Source organism: Tetrahymena thermophila (assembly GCF_000189635.1).
Source record: "Tetrahymena thermophila SB210 genomic scaffold scf_8254667, whole genome shotgun sequence".
Classification (NCBI taxonomy): Eukaryota; Ciliophora; class Oligohymenophorea; order Hymenostomatida; family Tetrahymenidae; genus Tetrahymena; species Tetrahymena thermophila.
This window is the reverse complement of record NW_002476434.1, coordinates 554,103-576,185: the sequence shown is the minus strand read 5'-3', so window position 1 is coordinate 576,185 and position 22,083 is coordinate 554,103. Positions and strand designations below refer to the sequence as shown.

The 22,083-nt window shown below is 21.4% G+C and overlaps 6 protein-coding genes across 6 annotated transcripts; 3 read left to right on the top strand and 3 right to left on the bottom strand. All coding sequences in view use genetic code 6, as the record gives it.

The window, feature by feature from the left end:
- Nucleotides 1–440: 440 nt before the first annotated feature.
- Nucleotides 441–1,596, bottom strand: TTHERM_000028917 (hypothetical protein; the record flags this gene model as incomplete). The annotated part of the gene is made up of 5 exons (XM_012797098.1): nt 441–746; nt 833–1,030; nt 1,128–1,336; nt 1,396–1,437; nt 1,497–1,596. 5 exons carry the CDS (start codon nt 1,594–1,596, stop codon nt 441–443), a joined length of 855 nt encoding a protein of 284 aa, XP_012652552.1.
- Nucleotides 1,597–2,135: 539 nt separating this feature from the next.
- On the bottom strand, nt 2,136–3,740 carry TTHERM_000028908 (hypothetical protein; the record flags this gene model as incomplete). The annotated part of the gene is made up of 1 exon (XM_012797097.1): nt 2,136–3,740. The coding sequence occupies one exon, from the start codon at nt 3,738–3,740 to the stop codon at nt 2,136–2,138; it is 1,605 nt and encodes a 534-aa protein (XP_012652551.1).
- Nucleotides 3,741–4,310: 570 nt separating this feature from the next.
- Nucleotides 4,311–5,258, bottom strand: TTHERM_00028900 (hypothetical protein; the record flags this gene model as incomplete). The annotated part of the gene is made up of 1 exon (XM_971793.2): nt 4,311–5,258. Exon 1 carries the CDS (start codon nt 5,163–5,165, stop codon nt 4,311–4,313), a length of 855 nt encoding a protein of 284 aa, XP_976886.1. The 5' UTR covers nt 5,166–5,258.
- A 1,609-nt stretch (nt 5,259–6,867) lies between these two features.
- Nucleotides 6,868–7,523, top strand: TTHERM_000028899 (transmembrane protein, putative; the record flags this gene model as incomplete). Its single annotated transcript, XM_012797096.1, has 2 exons — nt 6,868–7,370; nt 7,445–7,523. The coding sequence occupies 2 exons, from the start codon at nt 6,868–6,870 to the stop codon at nt 7,521–7,523; spliced, it is 582 nt and encodes a 193-aa protein (XP_012652550.1).
- Nucleotides 7,524–10,181: 2,658 nt separating this feature from the next.
- On the top strand, nt 10,182–11,662 carry TTHERM_00028890 (hypothetical protein; the record flags this gene model as incomplete). The annotated part of the gene is made up of 2 exons (XM_971792.3): nt 10,182–10,346; nt 11,318–11,662. 2 exons carry the CDS (start codon nt 10,182–10,184, stop codon nt 11,660–11,662), a joined length of 510 nt encoding a protein of 169 aa, XP_976885.1.
- Nucleotides 11,663–16,575: 4,913 nt separating this feature from the next.
- On the top strand, nt 16,576–20,824 carry TTHERM_00028860 (transmembrane protein, putative; the record flags this gene model as incomplete). The annotated part of the gene is made up of 2 exons (XM_971789.3): nt 16,576–17,053; nt 18,009–20,824. The coding sequence occupies 2 exons, from the start codon at nt 16,576–16,578 to the stop codon at nt 20,822–20,824; spliced, it is 3,294 nt and encodes a 1,097-aa protein (XP_976882.2).
- Between the last annotated feature and the right edge of the window lie 1,259 nt (nt 20,825–22,083).

Below are 22,083 nucleotides of genomic sequence, written 5' to 3'. Positions count from 1 at the left end.
TTAATTATTTAAAATTATTTAGATATCAGTGTAAATAATAAATAGAAAAGAGAAAAAATATTTTTTAGCATTAAATATATGAAATGTTTTTAAAAAAATTACTTGTTCTTGTTTTTCTTCAAAAATTAGAAATTATCTGACTAATTTCTTTGAAGATTTAAATATTTGTTAAAGTTTAAACCCTATTTTTAGTTAAAAAATTAAATTCATGTATTTTAAGTAAATATTATTTTATTACGTTTGAAATAATTTTTAGCTTATCAACCAGTAATCTTTTTCTTATGTTGTAATTTTTATGATCAAAATAATAATAATATTTAAGCTACTCTAAGTGAATAAGTTATTAATTAATTTTATTTTGATATTATAAAATGAGTTACATACATTAACATAAATACTATTTTTAAAATATAATAAAATTTAAAAATAAAAACATTTTTTCATAAGCACTCTTGTATAACTACAAACCTTTGATAATACTCTAAAGGTAGTTAAATTATAAAGCAAAGCTGGGTAATTACTTTAAAGTTAACATGGTCTACAATTACTTCATCATATTCTTGAAACAAGTTTTCACAATGAATTAATTTAATGTTATACAACCCATCTCTTTTAAATTCAAAATATTAATTTTACTCATATAATTTCTCAGCTATCTTATTAACTTCATCTTATTATTCTTTTTTTGAAGCCTCAACCCAACCACAAAAAAAACGTTGATAGTTACTCATTTACATTTGCTTCATCTTTTTAAAAAATGATTTATAAGAAATTAATTTATTGATTATTGATTTTAAATATTTTTATTGTTATGAATGAATAAAATATTTACAATATTTATTTCTCTTTTTATTTCCTATGAAATATTTTTTTTTACAAAATAGTCAATTTAAGATACGTCCCCACAAGTTGGCTTCAGAAATAACTTTGGTATTACTTTTAAATCAGATCTTTCATGATAAGAGTTGAGGGAAACTCTAATTTAAGATTGTAAACCAGAATCAGCCATTTATAATATTCCTTCATAAATCTTTTTTTAAGAAATATTTACTTTATTAAAGCTTAATAAATTTATAAGAAATAATAATAACAAAAAAAGAAATAATGCTATTGAAATCAAAAAATACATTGTAAGCTAATTGATTTGGTATTTAAGGCTTTATTCCATTAATTAAATATTTAGAGTATATTGATTTTATATTTGGGATAGCTATTTTCTACTTATCTTCGCTCCAATTTATTTATTTCTCATTCTTTTTTTTGAACGTAAATATTGGTTTCTCAAAATTCTGACTTCCTTTTTTTATGCAAGACTTTAAAGAAGATTCATCTTTGCCTTGTAAAAATAATTTAGATTCTTTCTCAAATTAATTAATAAAAAATGAACATATTTACTTGTTAGCATTGTAGTGCTTTTTTTAACTATACAATTATCTCCTAGTATTATAAAATCAAATTTCATATATTGGGTAGATAAATATGAAAGTAAACTTTACGATCTAAGAATTGTTTTTTTTCAGTTTTTAACTCTAAAAAGTCTTGATCAGATGCCTCATTTAGCTTATTAAATTTTTGTTATTTATTGCAGTCTTCCATTTTCACAATTAAAATAAATACCTATTATTTTGCTTTAATTTTGTGCTAAATCACTCACTATTTATAAAGAAATTGATTATTTTTTAATTAACTATTTCTGATCAATTTTCAGATATTTGAAAACCTTTTAAATTTTTTCTCATAAACGAATATATTGTATTGCATTTTTGATATATCTATAATTGAAATGCCTATATAATTATCTCATCAAATTTTATTATAATATATTAAGCTAGATAAAAATATTCAATCAAGCTAATAATTAGACAGTTTATATATGTGAAAATTTATATTCCATTTCCATTTAAAATTTCATTAAAATTAAAAATATCAAATTACAATTTTATTATAAAATTTTGAGAAAAATCTTATTTAACATATAGCTTTAGTAAAGATTGATTACATATATGTATATTGATTAATATTTTAGAATATAACTGTCTATTATCAAAACATTAACATATCTTATAAAATATACAATAAAAAATAAAATTAATAATATAAAGAGTCTAAGTAAGTATATTTTTTTTTATAAAACCTCAAAGCAAAATTTCAAAGGGAAGTGTACGGTCAACGTTTATTCCAATCCTTAGAAGGAATGTGAATAATTCTAATCTAAATGAATTTATATTGTCTAATCTATAACTACCGCTGTGTACATTATTGCCTTAGCCGCTAATAGTTAAGTTTTTAGCAAAATATATTGCATTATCTTAAGGCAATTGATTTTAAGGAGAGGCAACAGTCCTTCCTGCATAATTATTGGCTATTTCTAGACATTCAGTATCTGAAAGTTCTGTCTTATTACGAATTTCTTCTTATATAAATTTACGTATCACAGAACATATTCTCTCATGATAACCTGCAAAGAATCTCATATCTGAATCATAGACTAACAATTCCTTTTCAGGGTGGTTTTTAATTTCAACTAGAATCCAATTGTTAGTTGTTATCTATACTCCTATTAAAATACGAGCGAATCTGTCAAAAATTGTATTTCTAAAGCCTCTATATTCTTATGTAAACATTTTTGCTCCATCGTAATTTACTGATTCTGGCATCAGTGAGCAGCCAGGAGGTACTAGTGCTTCGAAAAATGCTGATTTCATTACATAAATACCAGACCCAATAGGCATTCCTCCTATATTTCCAAATGATTAATTAACAGTATTAGATGTAATTTGCTATGGTTATTAGTTCAAACCAGGCTAATGAGTTTTGTAATAAATATTTCTTTCATGGAAGTAGTCTAGCATGAAATACAATATTTTTTCATTTAAAGTTCTTCCTTCCTGCAGAGAGGCAAGTTCTTCATTACGAATTTATACACCATATCTCTTCACTCTAAGACGTTCTGGATCAGAGTTGTTGATGTTCAAGAACTCAGTGCGCATAGAGCGATCTCCTTCAGTTGAATAAGCAGAAATTAAATTATGCAAATTAGTTGCCTAAGAGCGAAATTCTAAATAAGTATTGTAAAGTGAACGAGCGAATTCACTAGCTCTATTCAAAACATCAGCAATTATTTATGGGATAATCATGTCGAATTGCATCAATTTCAAAATATTTTGTTCAATTTGTATTAATTTTTCTTTAGGTACTTCCCAATCATACGATTAGTAATTAATTTACAGTTCTTCAATCATCTCATCAATTTCTCTAGATAGCTAATCTCTTTCTGTTACAATATCTTCGCCCATTCTAGCTTTATACATTTTCCTAGCTAAAGCCTCTAAATTTTCTCTCATAGCCTCAAATTCTTCTTTTTTAAAATCCTTAAACCATGAAGGCTATCCTTTTTGCTAACTTCCACTTTTACCTATCTAATCCTTAGAAGTGGTTGCATCAACTGGAACGTCAAATAAATCTTCAAACTCAAGTCCTTAAATATTTTTAATGAGAGTGCCATTATCTATTGCTCTTTAAAAGTGCTCAAAATTCTAGCGCAAATGCTAATTTTTTGATTAATACTCTGAAATATACTGCTTAATTCCATAAACTAACTTTTCATTTTTCTTTCTATGTAAATCTAATATTTCTTTTCCTGAATCACAATTCTTTTTCACATCATCTAATAGATCTCTAGCCTCCTATATTAAATTTTTTTCTCTAGGATTTTAAACTTCTTTAAACAAATCGTCCATATTTTTATTAAAAATGACAGCTTTCTTGTACTTGCTATTTTCAAATTTTAAGTTTTTAATTAGTCAATTTAAAATATTTTTATTTCTCTGTTAAGCTTGCTTTGTTGTCTTCGCTTTTTTTGATGGCGCTAATATTTATATAAGAAAGAATGAATGTATTTATGTATGTATATATTTATTCCTTTGAAAAATAATAATTTGTTTATAATAGCGATGTATTTTTAAATTATTAAAACTTCTGGTTGATTGATTGATTGAATGAATGAAAATGATGAAAATTTTTTAATTAAATTCAAAAATATACAAACAATATCTTTACTAAAAGTAACAACTCATAATTTAAATTTTATTTTTAAAATAATAAATTAATAAATAAATGAATGAATAAATTGTGTATTTATTTTTTATGTTTGTAGATTTGTTAATATAATTAAATTTTTGGAGTAATTAATCATATTTATTATTAAAAAAGTATTTAATAAATTTGATAAATAATATTTATTTTATTAAAGTTTAATGTAATTTAAAATTAATAATAGTAAAAATAAATTTTATATTTAAACAAATTAATCAACATATTAAACATCCTTTAAAGTTATTAGAATATTCTTGAAAGAAAATAAAGGCTCCATATTAGAGTAGTTTACTCATTTCACTATCACTGTTATTGTAATTAAAGTTAACTTAGTTGTAAAATTTAGAGTTAAGTGTAAGACAGTTAAAGATAGCCTAACAAAAAGATCTGCTATAGGTGGAAGTTTTACCTTTTTCATCTACAAAATTTCTAGATAAAGCAAAGCAAGGGAGACAGCATTCTAAGCAAGAACTAACGCAGCTTGTTTCTGTTTTCAAAATAGACTTTTCTTAAGTGACAGCATTAGTAATATGTACTATGGGCGTTTCACCACATAGGCACTAACAAAGAAGACTTGGATTCTCAAGCTAGTAATACCCAAGAACATCTTCACCTATAGTGAGATAGCCACAGCTTGGTCCTGCTATAACCAAACGGGGTTAGTTAGAAGCTTCAAATTAATTTTCAACAGCATTAGGAATTCTATAGGAGCAAAAGCAAATTTTAAGAGGAAAGACAAAAAGAAGATTCAAACAATTTAATTGGTAACGATTTAGTGAATGCTCACCTAAATGAGATTTATAAGTTACTGTTCTAAAATCCCAGAACAATTACATACACTATTCCTCTCTTTCAATAGTCATTGATTAGTTTCCTTTGTTTATTTAATGTGCCTTTTGCTCAGGTGTAGATTATTAGTAATTGTTTAAGTGTTACTGACTATTGTACTGCATCATCTATTACATTGTTGGATTCATTTACATAGATATTGGAGTAATAGGAACAATTAAAGGTGCAGGCTACATAATAACTTAGTGAGGAGTTATTAATTATTATTGCATTGAATACATTTCTGTTTTTGAAGTTAATAAAGTTTGAATTCGTATCTCCTTTTTTAAGTAAATTAATTGTGATATTTTTCTTGAAATTAATTCTAATTAATCTTAGTTGAATCCCTAAAAATAAAACTAATGAATGGTATTCTTATTAACTTAATAATATAAATACTATGAATATTTGGCTTAGTAAATAGCCAATGAAAAATAAAATTCCAAATTTAATTTTTATAAACAATTTAAAGTAAAGAAAACGATTCAAGCATCAAAATACTTTTCAATTGATTCCAACATAGTCTATAAATAATTTGGCATTCGAAATTCAATTAAATAATATACTACTTTTGACGGCTAAAAAAAATAAATTGTCATACTATTAAACTCGATAATTAATTCGAGAATATCTATTCTTTTTTCTTAAAATTAGAAATGTTTATTAATTAAAAAACCTACTTACATATGTTTATTATATACTTAAAATATGTAAGGATAATATCAATTTCAATAAATTCATTTAAAATCCTTATTAATTTAATAATTATTTTTTTCCAATACAAATTAATATTTCTAAAAAGTTAATCCTATTAAGAGTATTAATTACCACACAAATAATTTAATTGGATAAGAAATAAAAGTAATTCTTTCATTTAATTAATTAATTAAAAATATAAATTACTATTTAAGCTATTTAAAAAACGTTATTGTTTAATATTTAAGAAAATTTTTAAATAATTAACTTAAAATTTGTAGATGAAGGATAATTAATTATATTGATTTTTGCATATCTTAGATTAAAATTAATAAGAGAAAATAATAATTTCTTTCTTTTAAGAAATGGCTAGATTGACTTTAAAATAAAAAGTAAATTGATTGATTAAATTTAAATTATTTAAAACCATAAATTGAAGCGCACCAAATAATTAAAATTATTGAATAATATTTATCAAGGTAATTAGATTTTTAGATATTCAAATATCTTAAAAATTAATTCAAGATTATAAATTTAGTTTTTTGAAATAATTTAAAGATTTATTTATTTGCTTCTACTATCAGTATTAATAAAATTTTATTCTAATTAGAATTTAATTAAATAAATGAGGAAAAATATGATATTTACATCAACAAACTTTAAATTAAAAAATTATTAAAGACTTAAAAATATTGTTAATGCAGATTATTTGAATTATGGCTATTTGATAAAATAAATAATAAATTATTCTTTTTTAATAAATAACGGAATTTAAAATGAATATGTTAAAATTAGTAGAATTTTTATTATTAGTAGTCAAGTATAATAAGTATATTACTTATTTATTTATAATTTTATAATTTATTGCTATTTTATAGTATTAAAATTATATAAATTCTTTAAATTATTAATCACAATAATTAAAATTCCATTTAGTTTCAGCAGATCTTTTAAGTAAAATGAAATACTTATTATTTTTTTTTATAAATTATTTAAGATTTTATCTTAGTTAAATAATAAAAAATGTAATCAAACATTTTAAAAATTTAATACTTTTCGCAAGGATTTAATTCACAATAAATGAAAAAAATCCTATTTTTTTAAGTTAAATAAATAAATTTCATAAAATATTTTAAAATAAATATTTAAAATATAAACCTGAACTATAAATAGTAAGTATGTATTTTTGATGTATTTGAATAGATTTTTAAGATTAGATTAATAGTAGATTCAATCAAATTATTATTTATGTAAGAATAAATAATATAAACTGTGTTAAATTAATTATAAAAGCATAATTATAATAATAATTATCTGACGTATTCAATTCATAGTGCATACTAAAAATACAATTTTTCTATTAATATAATATTTTGTTACCTTCTATTATCTAATCTTACAATATCTCACACTACCACTGATTTTGTTTAAGATATAGACAGTTTATATTTTTTTCATTTTATTCCAATCAACTGCAATTATCTTGCTTATTCAACAATTGGAATTAATCAAGTCTAATTCTAAACTTTTTTTTCTTTCCATTTAATTAAAACAATAAATAAATAAATTTCATTAAACAGACTTAACTTTTTATTGAATTAATTTTTTGTTTTTTAATCAATCAGTTTGCAACAGAGCAAATATAAATTTTGTAAAGAAAGCAAGAAGCAAAGCAGATCTAAGTCAACCAAATCTTACTTTTATTGCTTAAGATTCACAAATAAAACAAGCACATTTACAGTTTATGTTATGTAAAATATACATTTTGAAATTTAAAAGTATAATATTTAATTTTACTATTAAATTAAAAAAAATTATTTGAAAGAGCTATTTGCAGGAGGTATTATCCTGCAATAGTAGTGAAAGAATATGGCCGAGTCACTCTTTATTTAAAAAATCAATGAAAAATATTTATTTAAATTCATAGTATTCTATTAGTATCTTAATGCTCAAATTTTTTGATAAGAATTAGATCTATAAAATTAATTAAATGATAGTCTGATTCAGGTATTTAAAATATAAATAACTAAGAAACAAAGCTGTTTGCACCATCTATAAACCCTGTGATTTAAAATTCTTTGTATTTTAGTATTTATTTGATTAAAAGTCATTTTTCAATGACTGAAATCTTCTTGTCACGTAATATTTATTTTTGACTTGCAAGCATTTACCATATATAAAAAAATACATTCAAAAAAAAATTTAAAGAGGTTCTACAAAATTGGTATAGGAAGAAAGTAATAGCTAACAGATATACTAAATAACTATTAAATCCCTTTAAAAAGAGTGATTGATTTATTGATGAAAATTACAATCAAATTGTATAAATAACTAATGTCTTTTTCATTGCTTAAAAAAAATGACATCATTATTTATTATTTGTATAAAAATTTCATACTATTTAATTTATAAATAAACAGCTAATTAATTCTCTTTCTTTATAATTATTATAAACATTTAATTTATAATTTTATAATAGCTGGCTTCTAATTATAAATTAATTCATTTTAAATTGGTTTTTTTGACTGGGAATTAATTCAGAAACTTTTATTTGATTTCTTTAATGAGCATTTTTTGTTATAGGATAATAGTATTTAATTAATGATACACTATTTAATATAATCTACTGTAATAATACTAAATTAATTTACAAAGTTTTAAATAGAATTTATAAAATTCTACTTTTTTCTGATATATATTTACTTCCTCTATAAGAATATTTTAAAAGAGAATGAAAATAGATTTGTTTTATTTTATTGTTTTTTTTTCTATTTTTAAACTTTGTATTTATTAAATACATTTTTTTGGCTGAAGAGTTAATATTTAAAGTTAATCTAATTAATTTATATATATTTTTTTATTTCTTAAATATTGATTGACGGCTTTTCCATTAAATACCTATACTCCTATTTAATTAGACACTTTTAACCAAGTTAAAAATGAGTTAAATTAGTCTTAAAATCACAATTATTTTGGCCAAATATTTAATTAAGTTAAATTTAAATAAATAAAATTACTTTGGGTATAAAAATCTGTAAGATACTTACCTTAAATTAAACTGTTATTTATCACCTTAACTAAATAAAATGCTTGAAAGATAATTTAATTCGATAACAATTAAAGGTAGTAAAAGCATACAGTACTAATTTCACCAAACGCTTAAGTTAAAAACATAAATACACAAATATATAATTATTCAACTTGAACTTAGTCACCTAATTAAAGTTATTCATGCATTCATACAATAGTAAAGTATTTAATAAAAAAAATCATACATAAAAATATAAATATAATATCAATTCAACTTATTATTTACATTGCTTTTATTTTTTTATATTTCTGAAGAAAAATTTTAATTTTTAAGAGTTAGAATTTCTAAATAAATCATCTTATATAGATTTATTTGTTGTTGACTAATCAAAAAAATTTACCCAAAATAAAAATAGAAAGGAATATTTTCTAAAAAAGCTTTTACTCTTCTTGCAATTATTATAAAATCAACTTTCAAAAAAGAGATTTTTTAAATGTGACATTTTAACATTCATACTTTATTTTTTAATAATTCCTTTGAGCAGGAATACATTTATTTTTAAGTTAAGGGGAAGAGTAGCTCTTCAATAATTAAAATAAATGAAGAATCAAGGACTAAAAATAAAAACCAGCTTGATTGAGATAAATTGAATAATTGGTTAAAGTTAATGGAATTTATTAAGAGTTGAGAATAAATAAATATATATAACAAAAACTGTTTACTAATCAAAATTTGAAAGTAATAAAATTTACAAATACAATTGATTAATTAATTAATTGACTTAATGTGTTTCAACTATTAATTATATAGCATTTAATACGCAATACTGACAATATTGTAAAGTTTTTATCTCATCATTATAAAATATTGTTTTTTCTATTTAAATAAATTATGTCTATAGTAATGATGGAATGTTTTATTTATCATATTTTATGCACATAAGTCTATTCAATAAATTTGGTTCACTTCTTAAATGCTGCTCTGTACTATTATGTAACAATTTGGCTTGCAACTTTTAGAGAGAGGCAAATATTCCGGATAATAAAATGAATGCAAAAAATTTAAAATTAAAGAAAAAAATTTAATATTTTATCAATAGCTCTTCCTATTGCTATATATTTTTGATTGATTTGCATACAATACTTTTTTAATTTTTGTGATTTCGTAATGGATAATAAGAAATCACTTATGATGTAATTAAAAGTACTACAAAGCAGAATCACATATTTATTTAATTGGATGAACTTATTTTTATCAAGTAGAGGGTAAGGGAATTTTTATTAGCAATCTCATATAATCTATAAAGGAGTCAAATCTCACTAAACAAAAAATTAAATAATAATTAATAAAAATAATAATAACAAACAAATAACTATAAAAAAGATAAAGATCAAATATATCTCGCATACATACGGCAACCAAGATCAATACTTGTTTATTTATTGCTGCATCGTACTCTTTGTCAAGGAAATATCAAATCTAAACATTGCCTATACTCTTGAAATATTAAAAAACTATAAATTCATACAAAATGTCAACAGTTAGAGGTCGTAGAGGTTCTAGAGTTATCGTCACTGCTAATCCTAGTAAAATAGTTCGTGATAGATCAAGCTCTGATGAAGTCGAAATTGTGAGTTCAAATCCTATTGAGAGATACAATCACTTTATCAGACAATACAACAAAGACTGCAATAAGGTAAAAAAATCATTCTTTTGTCATCAATTAAATATTTAGAGAAAAGACACTTGTTTATTTTTTCTTATTCCTATCATTGATTTTATTTTCAAAATGTGGTCTTTTTGCTTAATTTTTTACTGTTTAAAGAATTAATTCATCAAATGATGATTTTAAATCCTATTAATATCAAAAAACCATATCATGCAAATATAATCTAATATTCTGCAAAAATAAGTGACATATTAAACCTATACTACTTTACTTTGCCAAAACAAACTTAATATTTTCTTTAAAATATTAAATGAAATTTTAAATTTAACTATGCGCGTATTTATTGCATCACCCAAATCAACTTATTCCAAATATTTTTTAAACTGATTGCAAAATTATAATTAATTTGAGAAATTTTCTGAGAAAAGCTGATATTTGCGCCATCCTTTATGCGTGATGTCACTGAGTGATGAATTATTCATAATTAAAAAAGTACAATTGGATTTATAAAAATCATATTTTTCTATCTAAATTAAATGAATATTGATGTAATAACAAACCATACGTTATCAGACCATTTAAATTCTGCATTTTGTTTATCCATTCATTCCACATAGAAATCCTATTATTTTTCATTACAAACCAACAAAAATAAACGCTTATATTATCTCTAAATTAATTTAAAATCTTAAACAAGGTCATTAGATATTAATAATTTCTTAATATCTTTTATTTTTCTTTTTGAAAGAGTTTCTTTACAAAATGGGTTAAAAGTTAAGTCAAATGCAATTAGATTTTTATACAATTTATTTCAAGTAGAATAAGAAAAAATAAAATAAAAATCCCACCAAAAATTTTTAAAGAATCTATTTTTAAACATCAATACAATTTACATCTAAATTTAACCTATTTTAAGAAAAAATGAGTCTTTCTCTGATAAAATATTTTACTTTTTTATTTTGAACAAAATTTAATCAATTTATTTTAACATAATATAGGTTAATTGCTATACACTTAAGGAATTGCCTCTTATAGATTTAGAAGGAGAAGCAACCCAACGTGAAATTGATAATTTTATTAGAGTATTCTAAAGCAATCATAGTCAAGTATAATACAATAGATGCTATGAGCGTATGGTTAAAACTATTGAGTGCTAAAATAAAGACTAATATTTCTAATACATTATGATTGAAGATTTTGCTTTTGATGGAGAAAGTGGTAATTGTTTGAAAATGAAAAAAGTTATGCAATACACCCAACGTTGGTTAGAAAAGAATAACAAAGCTTTTGACACAATCACCCATTTCGTCAAACAACAAAAGGAAAGACAAATACACAGTTGAAAAAACAAACTAAAATAACAAATTATTAACAAATTTTGAAAAAAAATATAACAACTAATTAATTAATAAACTTCAAAAATATATTAAAAAACATTCAAAATCGATTTCAATACTTAATAATATGAGAAGACCTTCTTTAAATTAAATTAATTCTTTAAAATGAGCGACTGACTATTCGATTAATAATTACCATATATTTTACATGATTGAAAATCAATAATTTTATGATTTGCTAATATGAAAGGTCTACAAGAATTATATATATAATTAGAAGAAAATGGCTAACTCACTAACTAACTACTTTATATTTAAATATAAATTATATTAAAAATATACTTATATAAATAAATAATTTATTTATAACTCATTTATTAATTTTATAATTAATATATATCAGTACCCACCACCTACTTTATAATAAAATTAATATTTTATTCAACTTCATTTAATCAATTTTATTCCATTTTCACCTTATTTTTGTTCACTATTACTTCAAAATTATTTGACATCACAAGTTTATCGTTTTATTTAGATATATTTAATAAAAATGATATCGACTTTAAAGTGGGGTAAGATAATATATACAGTCTTTATTTATTTGGCTAAAAACTGTGTAATCTCTACATTTTATTATATAAAAATAGTGTTTACTGAGGTGGGCAAAAAATAAATAATTTATTTTTCTATGATTTGTTACAAACATCGTGTTATTTGATTCTTATAATTTCAAAAAATTTACTGCCTTACAATATTGTATTATATCTTACAAAACTGGAAAAAATTATAAAGATCAGTAATGACCTGTTTTTTTAAGCCGCTATGATTATATTTTTCGTATTATTAAAGTTAAGTCATTTTCATCCCCTATACAAGTCAATCAACATCATCCGTTTGATTATACCTTTTTCGATCATAACTATCTAATTTTCATCAATCTAAACGTCATTTTTGTTCTTTGTTCTGAGTTAAAAACTAAAAACCAACATTCCACCATAATATCATTTTAAAAAATTTATTAATTTTAACAATTTTATAAATACAAATTCACATTTTAAATACTAAAATCTCTTACAAATTTATTATTTTTTAATATTTTAAAATAAATTTCATCTGCAATTTATGGTTATCGTTTACAAAATGACTTTTAAAAATTCTGTATAATAGATAATATTATTATAATAATCCTATTAAAACCTTTTAAAATAGATAAAGTCATCATATAATATTCTATTTAAAATTAAATTGCTACCACTTTATAAAATACTATCTTGTTGTTTTTTGAATATCAGTTAAATTTTCGGAGATTTAGAAAGTGTAAAATGATAAATAAAAAACTAATTCAAGTACTCTTAATTTATTTATCTATTTATAGTTGTAAGAAAATCTTTAAAAAAACAGTCAGCGTACTTGATCTATATTATTTATGTTCACCTAATTTTTGTCTTAATATTTCAATTTAATATGTGCTTGAATTTCAATTAATCAAATTACTTACTTTTCTATATCACAAAGTAATAGATAGATAAATACCCTTTTTATTTAGCTAAAAAAAACTCAACACAAAAATTTATTTTCAAATTTCAAACAAATAAGTTAAATCATTGTAAAAATTTAATCAACTTTTAATCAATTAAAAAGTAAACTAATCAAACGTATTCATTTTTTCAGTTAATAAAAACTCTATTTCAAGATTTTGCAAAATGGATTTTTTAAATGGCTAAGTTGTATAAAAGATATTAAATTTAGCTTTATTTAATTTTTTTAGTTTATAAGCAAATAAATATAAATATAAAAACATGGAAGAGTTTAAATAAGCATAATTTTTTACTAAAAATTTTATTTATTAATCTTTAGATGAAATTAAGTATTTTAATATAAAATATTATTTTGATTTTTTTAATTATATAAATTTAAAAAGTATTTTTAAAAATTGAAATATTTTTTATATAAATTAATGATGAATTTGTCAGAAAATACGGTTCAATGCCTATTTAAATAACTCTATTTATAGTTTATTATAATATAAGATTTAATAGTTAAGTCAATATCACCTTTAAAGCTAAAATTCAAAAAACAATTAGATAAATATTATTTATTCTTTAATTATTTAAAATTTTAACAATTTTTCAAATAAATGCTAAATAAACAAAATTTAATATTTTAAGCATTTTTATAGAAATAAAAACTAATTTTTAATATTATAATTTAATAAATTAACAGAAATTAATTAATAGATTATTAAATTTGTTTTTATAATCGATAAATAATAAAATCAATAAGATTCAAAATACTTTAAAAATTTTATCATATTTATCTAATTCATAAAATTTCTAAAAATTTTTAAGATCCTTAAAATTAACATGTATTAAGAACTTCAATTTGGATAAAATGAAAATTATTTAAATAAAATCAATCTTTAATCAAAAATAAATTGTTTTATTGATTTAAATCTATTATTATATTCACATGTTTAATATAATTGCTTGAGAGTTTTGAGGAATTTAATTAATAATTAAAAAATAAATTTCTAATATTTTTGTATAAAATAGCTAATAATAATTTTTATAAAAATTAACTACTTTTTGTAATTAATACAATAAAATTGTTTTAAAAAAGCCAATAATTAATTTAAAGTTATTACTGTTTTTAACAATGTTTACATATTTAATATTTTAAGTATAAAATATTAAGTACTCTATTTAATTTTTTTTGACAAATAAAATACAAATAAATATTTTTAAATACTCAAAGTTTAATCAACCATTTTTATTTTAAACACTTTTACCTATTTTCATAATTTTTTTGTTTATATGATAACTTAAATAATATGTATTTGTGATTTTTTAAGAAGCACTTTTCTAATTGTGAATTTTACTTAAATCTTTCATTTGAATAACAAATAATATTTAAATTAAGTTCTAATTTTGTTTTATTTCCTAAATAAAGAAGTATAAATATTTATTTGTTTGTTTGTTTTTATTTAAACAAATTCATTATTTCTTTTTATTTTAAGTTTAATTCTGAGGATTTAAATTATAACATTTTTACTTCTTGAAAAGTAATATATTTTAATTTTTAGAAAAGAAATAACAAATTTTTTGGAAAGATATTTGATTTGAGAATTTGTTTTCTTGCCAGATTATTTATTGCAGCTAAATAAATTAATTTAAATTAAGATATATTTTCAATGCTTTATATCAGAAATTAAAAATATGTTTGTAAGCTAAAAAAATCAAAGTTTTATAGTAACATAAAATTAAAAATTATATGAGGTTTTTTATATTTTATCTGATATTTATCAATAAATCTTTGAGTAAATTGAAAATTTGATATATTATTTATAAATATAATAAATAATTCATTAAAATTAGATTTTATTTTATATACCTTACATTAATGATTTTGATGTTTTATAATAACTCAATTTAATAAAAGAATATAAATAATAATAAATATTAAAATTTTTATTTTCCTATATCTTCTACCATTGACTTCAGTGTTTTGTTTAATGATTTATATAAATGTAACAAAGTAAATATACTTACAATATTTTTTTTTGAGATAGTATCTAAAATGATAAAATTCTGATAAAATTTAGATATTCTATTTCCATTTTTATCCTTATCAGAAATATTGAAAAAAAAATAATACATGTATTTAAAAAATAAATAAATTTAATGATAGTATTAAGAAAAAGGATTTTTAATCTATTTTTAGATTATTTTTAAGCTGCTAATTGGTATTTTTAGTGTAATATATATATTTTTTTTAAGAAAAAGTATTCATATTATTTCATAATAAATTAGCTGTTAATATAAATGAGATAGTATCTAAAATGATAAAATTCTGATAAACTTTAGATATTGTATTTCCATTTTTATCCTTAACAGAAATATTGAAAAAAAATTATACATGTATTTATAAAATAAACAAATTCAATGATAATAATATTAAGAAAAAGGATATTTATTCTATTTTTAGATTATTTTTAAGCTGCTAATTGGTATTTTTAGTGTAATCTACATAGATTTTAAAGAAAAAGTTGTAATATTATATCATAATAAATTAGCTGTTTAAATAAACAAAATTTTGTATTTTTATAGAAAATATCGAAAAAAATATAAATTTTGGATGATGATTTTAAGGACTTTTAATAAAAATTAAGAAATCAAAAATAGATTTGATATTTATGTAAGACAAAAAACAGTTATTGGTTAGTTTTCTTTCAAATTTTCTTTTGCTTAATGAATATATATTAGGTAGTAAACTCAAAAAAGATAGTTCAATTCAAAAAAAATAAACCTATATCAAAGAAAAAGAAGAAAGAAAAAAAGTCTGATGATTGTGAATGATAAGTGAAGCGAAATAGTTATTGATTTACAAAACATTATGTGAGATTTATAAAATATATAATCTAAAAAATTATATGGATTAATGATTAATTGCATAATAAAATGATATGCAGAATTATTGAATTATGAATTTTGCATATGTATTTTTGTGCTTTTTGCAATTTGTTAAAAACAAACTCAAAACAAAAATCAATGAATTATATTAATTAAATAAGCAAAAAAAGAATAAAGATATAAGAAACTAATATATTCACAATTAAAGCATTATAAGAGCCACAAAGAAAAACTAAAGATTAAAAGTGGTTGATAAAGCGATTCGCTTGCGAGATAATTTAATAAGCAGAAAACATTTTAGAAATAAAATTTTTAAATAGGTAGAAAATATAGAATAGATTAAGATTGATCATTAGCAATTCGATTCAAGAAGAGGATCAATCTTTTAAGATAAAACCTGGATTATTAAATACAATAAATCATCATTATAATACATAATAGAAACGCTGACATATTTCAGCAAAAATTTCATTCCAATAAGAAAGTAATTGAAGCGATATAAAAAATATGCCAATAACCGAAAAGGGTACTTTTAGCTCTCTCCATAAATCCGAAGAGGGACTGTATTAGTCTACTAGAGAAATTAATAAGTATTTATTGAGGTTTAATGATTAGCTAATGGAGGAAGAATATTTTTAGTTTAGTATTTAGAAGTATAGGTAATTAGGCTATGTAATTTGTCTGATATAAATTATAATCTATATAGCAGATTTTATCAATTTATTCTAAGAGAATAAACTAACATAAAAATATGTAGTTTTTTTTGTCTTGATGCTTTTAATCGCAATTTTCTTGTTGCTGATTCTTTATTTTAAGGGAAACTGGTTTAATACAATATATTCATTCTACTACACTTTCTATATCACACTTTTAGGATGGTCCATGTATGATTTTGACTCAAATTAATCAGCAGTTAACATGAGTAGCATAACCTAAATTGATATGTTTATATACGGATTTACGATTTCTTCAATCCTCATTTTAGGTAATTTAGATAGTTAACAATTATCAAGAAAAAGTTTGCAAATTTCATATTAAAAAGCTAAATTTTAGACTTTATAACTTACATATTAATCAATCGTAGAAGAGAGACAAATTTCGATTTAGAAATAAATTATGTATAAATAATTTATGATTAATTTCGTTCTAAAGCCTAAGCTAGCTATGCTTATTTTAATTAATAAATTACAACATATTTTATCAGTAATTTAATTAAAAGCAAATTTGTCTATAAAATGCTTACTAAAATACTTTAATTATATCCTTTCAAACAATTTTTAAGTGTAAGCTCTATTCTTATAAAAAAGTATCTCAACTTCTAAAAAAATTTGAAAGTTGTAAGTTACTTAGCTAGTTTGTTTGTTAATTAATTAATTAACTAACAAAATAAACAAATTTATTTCAATTACTTTTTGATTATTTCAAAAAAAACAAAATATATCTTCAAAAAAAAGAGCTATTTACTCAACAAGATATTTTCAACTAATAATTAAAAAAAATTTTATCAAAATACTCCAATCAATTCATTTTTTTTACAAGAACAATTTTCTAACATAGAAAATACATAAGGCTAAGCTATTTAAATTGTTTCATATCTTCGATTGCTGATTCGTAATCTTATATTTGCTTTGAAAGTATTATAAATTTCTAAATATTTAGTAAACATAATCACCACAAAAAAACTTTTTTAATTTTTAATAAATTTAAAAACTGAGAAAATCTGAAAGTTTACACTTGAATTATCATCAATTTCCAAAAAACAATTAAAGGTTACGAATTAAAAAATCATCATCAAAAAATCACTCTTACCTACAGTATTACCAATTAATTTAGATATGCTTTAAATGTGTAGTTGTTTGATTAATATTTTGTAAAGTTAAACTTAGATAAATAGTTTATGTGTGTGTTTTTTTTTAATTAAATTTTTTTTTATAAAAAAGGTATTACAGGGTCTAATTATTTGATTAAAAATATATTATTTACTTATGGTACTATATTAATATATGTATCAAGAGCCATTCAAGAAAATGTATAGTATTACGCGATTATTCGTGTAATTTTAGTAATCTTATTATATTATTATGTTTCTTACCACAGAGAAAAAGCTCATCGCATATCGTTTCTTAAACAAAAATAAATTGACTCTTACAACAATATTATGAATAATTAAATTCCTCATTGCCTATTTGCTGCTAAATTTAATTTTAAAGAATAAAGGATTGAGCTCTTTAAATGCAACAGTAGGGCATAAAAGGAATTTAATGTTAATGACAATGAGGACTTTGATAAGTTTATTAGCAATTCTTATTTAATACATCAACATGAAAAAACAGAAAAAAGTGTTGCAAGTGCACACGCAATCTCTAATTCAGCAAGATAATAAGAATAATCCTGGGAAAACTCGCTGAAAGGAAAGATAAGATAATTAATTTAATAAAAAGAAAAATAAGAGTTATAGCAATTATAAAAAATCAAAGACGGCAGTGCTTCCAAAATAAATAATTATCAATCAGAGATAAATCTAAATTAATCTCCTATAATTAAATTAAAGCTTAGATAATAAGGTCTTGGATCTGATAATAAAATCAGTGTTAGACTCAGTATATTTAAACTCCATGAGTATTACGTAATTATCACAGTTGACAGAAACCACAAAAAGAAAAATAAATTTAAAAAGGAATTTAACTCTAAAACAGGTCCTAATAATGAAACAGGAATTAAGATTATAAAACAGCGCACACAAGAGAATATTCGATATGTTACATACCAAGATGATATCGCTTAAAATCATGAAACCCCTATTTTGAACATTGGAGACTAAATTTCTCCTATTATTTAAAAAACTCAAATAAATGGCTAAATAATGAGTTTTAATCCTGATTAATATTAAATAAAAAATACTCAGCATTTGTAGCCAGCAACCTCACCAAATTTCTAATAAATTTCATAGCAATAATTCAGTAATTCAATTATTCCAAATTCTTAGAAGTAAAGCCCAACTCTACAAGCATAATTATAAAAAGAGGAAGATTAAGTATTAGTAAATAAAAACTCTCCTCCAAATAATTATGCTACTTACTCTTTATCGGTATAGCACACAATGAGATAAGGTTATAATCCTAATAACCATTCATTTAATTTTGGAAGCAACACACCTACTACAGGTTAAACTAATGGCAATTTTAATTACCAAATTGATACAGCAAATATTGTTAGCATAAATGGAGTAGATAAAAATGGTGCTACAAACATCACAAATGGCCAAAGAAAGAGCTTTTTCAATGCTAAAACTATATCAAACAATAACTATTTGAATTATATGACTCAAAAAAAGCTTACCCTGACGAATCCTACTAATATGGTAAATATGGCAATTAGGAAACCTATGAATAGTATAAATTCAGTTACTTCTACTAATCTACCTTTGAGTAGCTCTCATATTAACTAAGTTAGAAATACTTCTATCGATTAATATTAACCAAATCCTAGAATTTCATTAGGAAGTCGCAGTAATACAAACAATAACTTTAACTCTCAGTCTGGAGGTGGTTAACCAAGTAATACTAATCATCAATAAAACTCTCTCGAAAAAAAAGTAAAAGAAAAAATTTTTGATACTTGCTTCGAAATAATTGCTCAAACTCTTTCTCTCATTTAACGCTATAAGTCTATTGCGCCTAATTTCAAATAAAGTAAAATGAGTACTCAGTTTCTTTATTAGTATAGAAACTAGTCAACCTCATAGCTACACATGATGGCAAGTAACAACATGCAAAGTTAAAATTTGCATCTTAATCAAAACTGTGGAGGAAAAGAGATGAATTAATCAAACTTTTCAGATTAGAGTTACTATGAGGCTTTCGAGAAATACACATCTTGTATGATGCAGTAAATCCTAATAAACAACTCTAATTTTTTAAAATTTACAAGACTAGTCTTCAACTAAGTTAATGTAAAAACAGCTTAATTAAATTCCTTAGACTTAATTGAGTTTTTAAAAGTTTAGCTCAATCCAATTTTAGCTGAAAAAAGCATTTAACTTTATCTCTAGGATGATTTTGATGCTACATTCTACACAGATGCGAACATCTTAAAATTAATACTAATGAATTTAGTTCTTTACACAGGAAATATTTTAACAGAACTATAGTATATTGGTTTAAAATTTAATTTAAATGATGATAATACTACTCTAAAAGTTCAGCTCTCAATGCCATACAGAGAAAACCACGTATTTGACCATATTGATACCCTTCACATTATTGCTTTAGACTAAATTGAAAAAGATTATTAAGTCTTACATAAATTTTATGTAGATTTAAGAGTTGCTTTTTGTATGATCAAAAAGCTTAACTATGACAATCCTTAGGTAGAAGATTATATAAAATTTACCCACACTCATCCAAATAACAATCACATGTATTTGACTTTTACAATTCCTGCTTAGCCATTTACTCCGAAGTCGAATTTAGAGAGCAACCACATACCAATCAATGAGAATCTACATAGTCTTAGCAATCATAACAATCCGGTTCACAGATTGGAGGAAAATATCAACTTAAATGAAAAAGATTTTATAAATTAACGATCCCAAAATGAAATTAATCAATCAGCTTACCATAACATGTAGTCAAAAGATATAAGAAATACAGAAGAGTGTTTTCTAGATGACTCAATAAGCTCTATTGAAAGATGGGTAACAATTAAGCAATACACAACTCGTATAACTGATAAATAAATAAAACTAATCGTTTGATTAAATAAATAACATTCTCTTTAAACTCACTAAAATACTATATCTTTTCTATTGAACTCTATCTAACATTTTATATCCAATTCAAAAGTGCTCACTTACTTAATTAATTTCGATTTATTTAAAAAACAATTTTAAAATCAGTAAGTAAATTAAAAATGAAATAATTAGTTCATTAACAAATTTAATACTGAATCTCTTAAATTGTATATTTTTTAATTTTCCTTAAAATTATATTTACAAACAAGTAATATAATCTGGAAACCTATAAACTAAAATAAGAGATATAAGAAGTATAAGAACAAATATTCTTAAATTATCTAATAATAAAAAACTTACTAATAACTTGCTTGATAAAAAAATTAATTTATTATGCTGATTATTTTTGTTTATATAAAAAATCTTATAAAATAATTTAATCAAATTTAATTTAAAATAATACTCCCTCCACCCTATCTATATTCATATTATTATATTATGTTTATTTTCAAATTATTTTAAATATATAAAGATACATATATAGTTTTAATTCAAAAAGCTAAATAATCTTTGCAACATACATAATATATTTCTATGTTATTAATAATATTATTTTTGTTTTTGATAAGTGTATTTTTAAATAAATTAGTTTAAATATCCACAAATTTCTTAAATAAACTAAACTATAATTCATTTTAATTCTTAAATGTAATTTAATTCATTCAAACAAAATAAATAAAATCTCTTATTTGTCCAATAAAATTTCTAATAAATATTTGATAAAGTTTTTTTTCATTTAAATAAATATATTGTGAATAATTATTAATCTTGAATTATTTTATTTGTATGAATTAGATAATTATTATAATTATATCATTAAAATATTTTCGTAGATTTTCTTTGAGAGTAATAGATTCTTTGTATTGATATAATTAATTCGAAAATTAAATTTTTAGTTATCAAACAAAATATCTAAAAATATTAGGATGAATATAAAAATTCCATTTTATATGTTCTTTAACTATTTAGAAATTATTACAAAATTTATAAGAAAAAAATGAATTTCAAAGATAATAAATATATTCACAATTTTATATGTGATACTTATCATTTCAAGATTTTAAAAAGTTGAAACATCAAGAATCTATAATTTGTGGTAACTTTTTTTTCCCTGTAGTTGGGTTTGAGGATATATAAGTTATTTACAAAAATTTAATTTATGGATAATTTTTTATTGCTTACTAAAGAATAGAAACAAATTTCAATAACCTGTTAGAAATAAA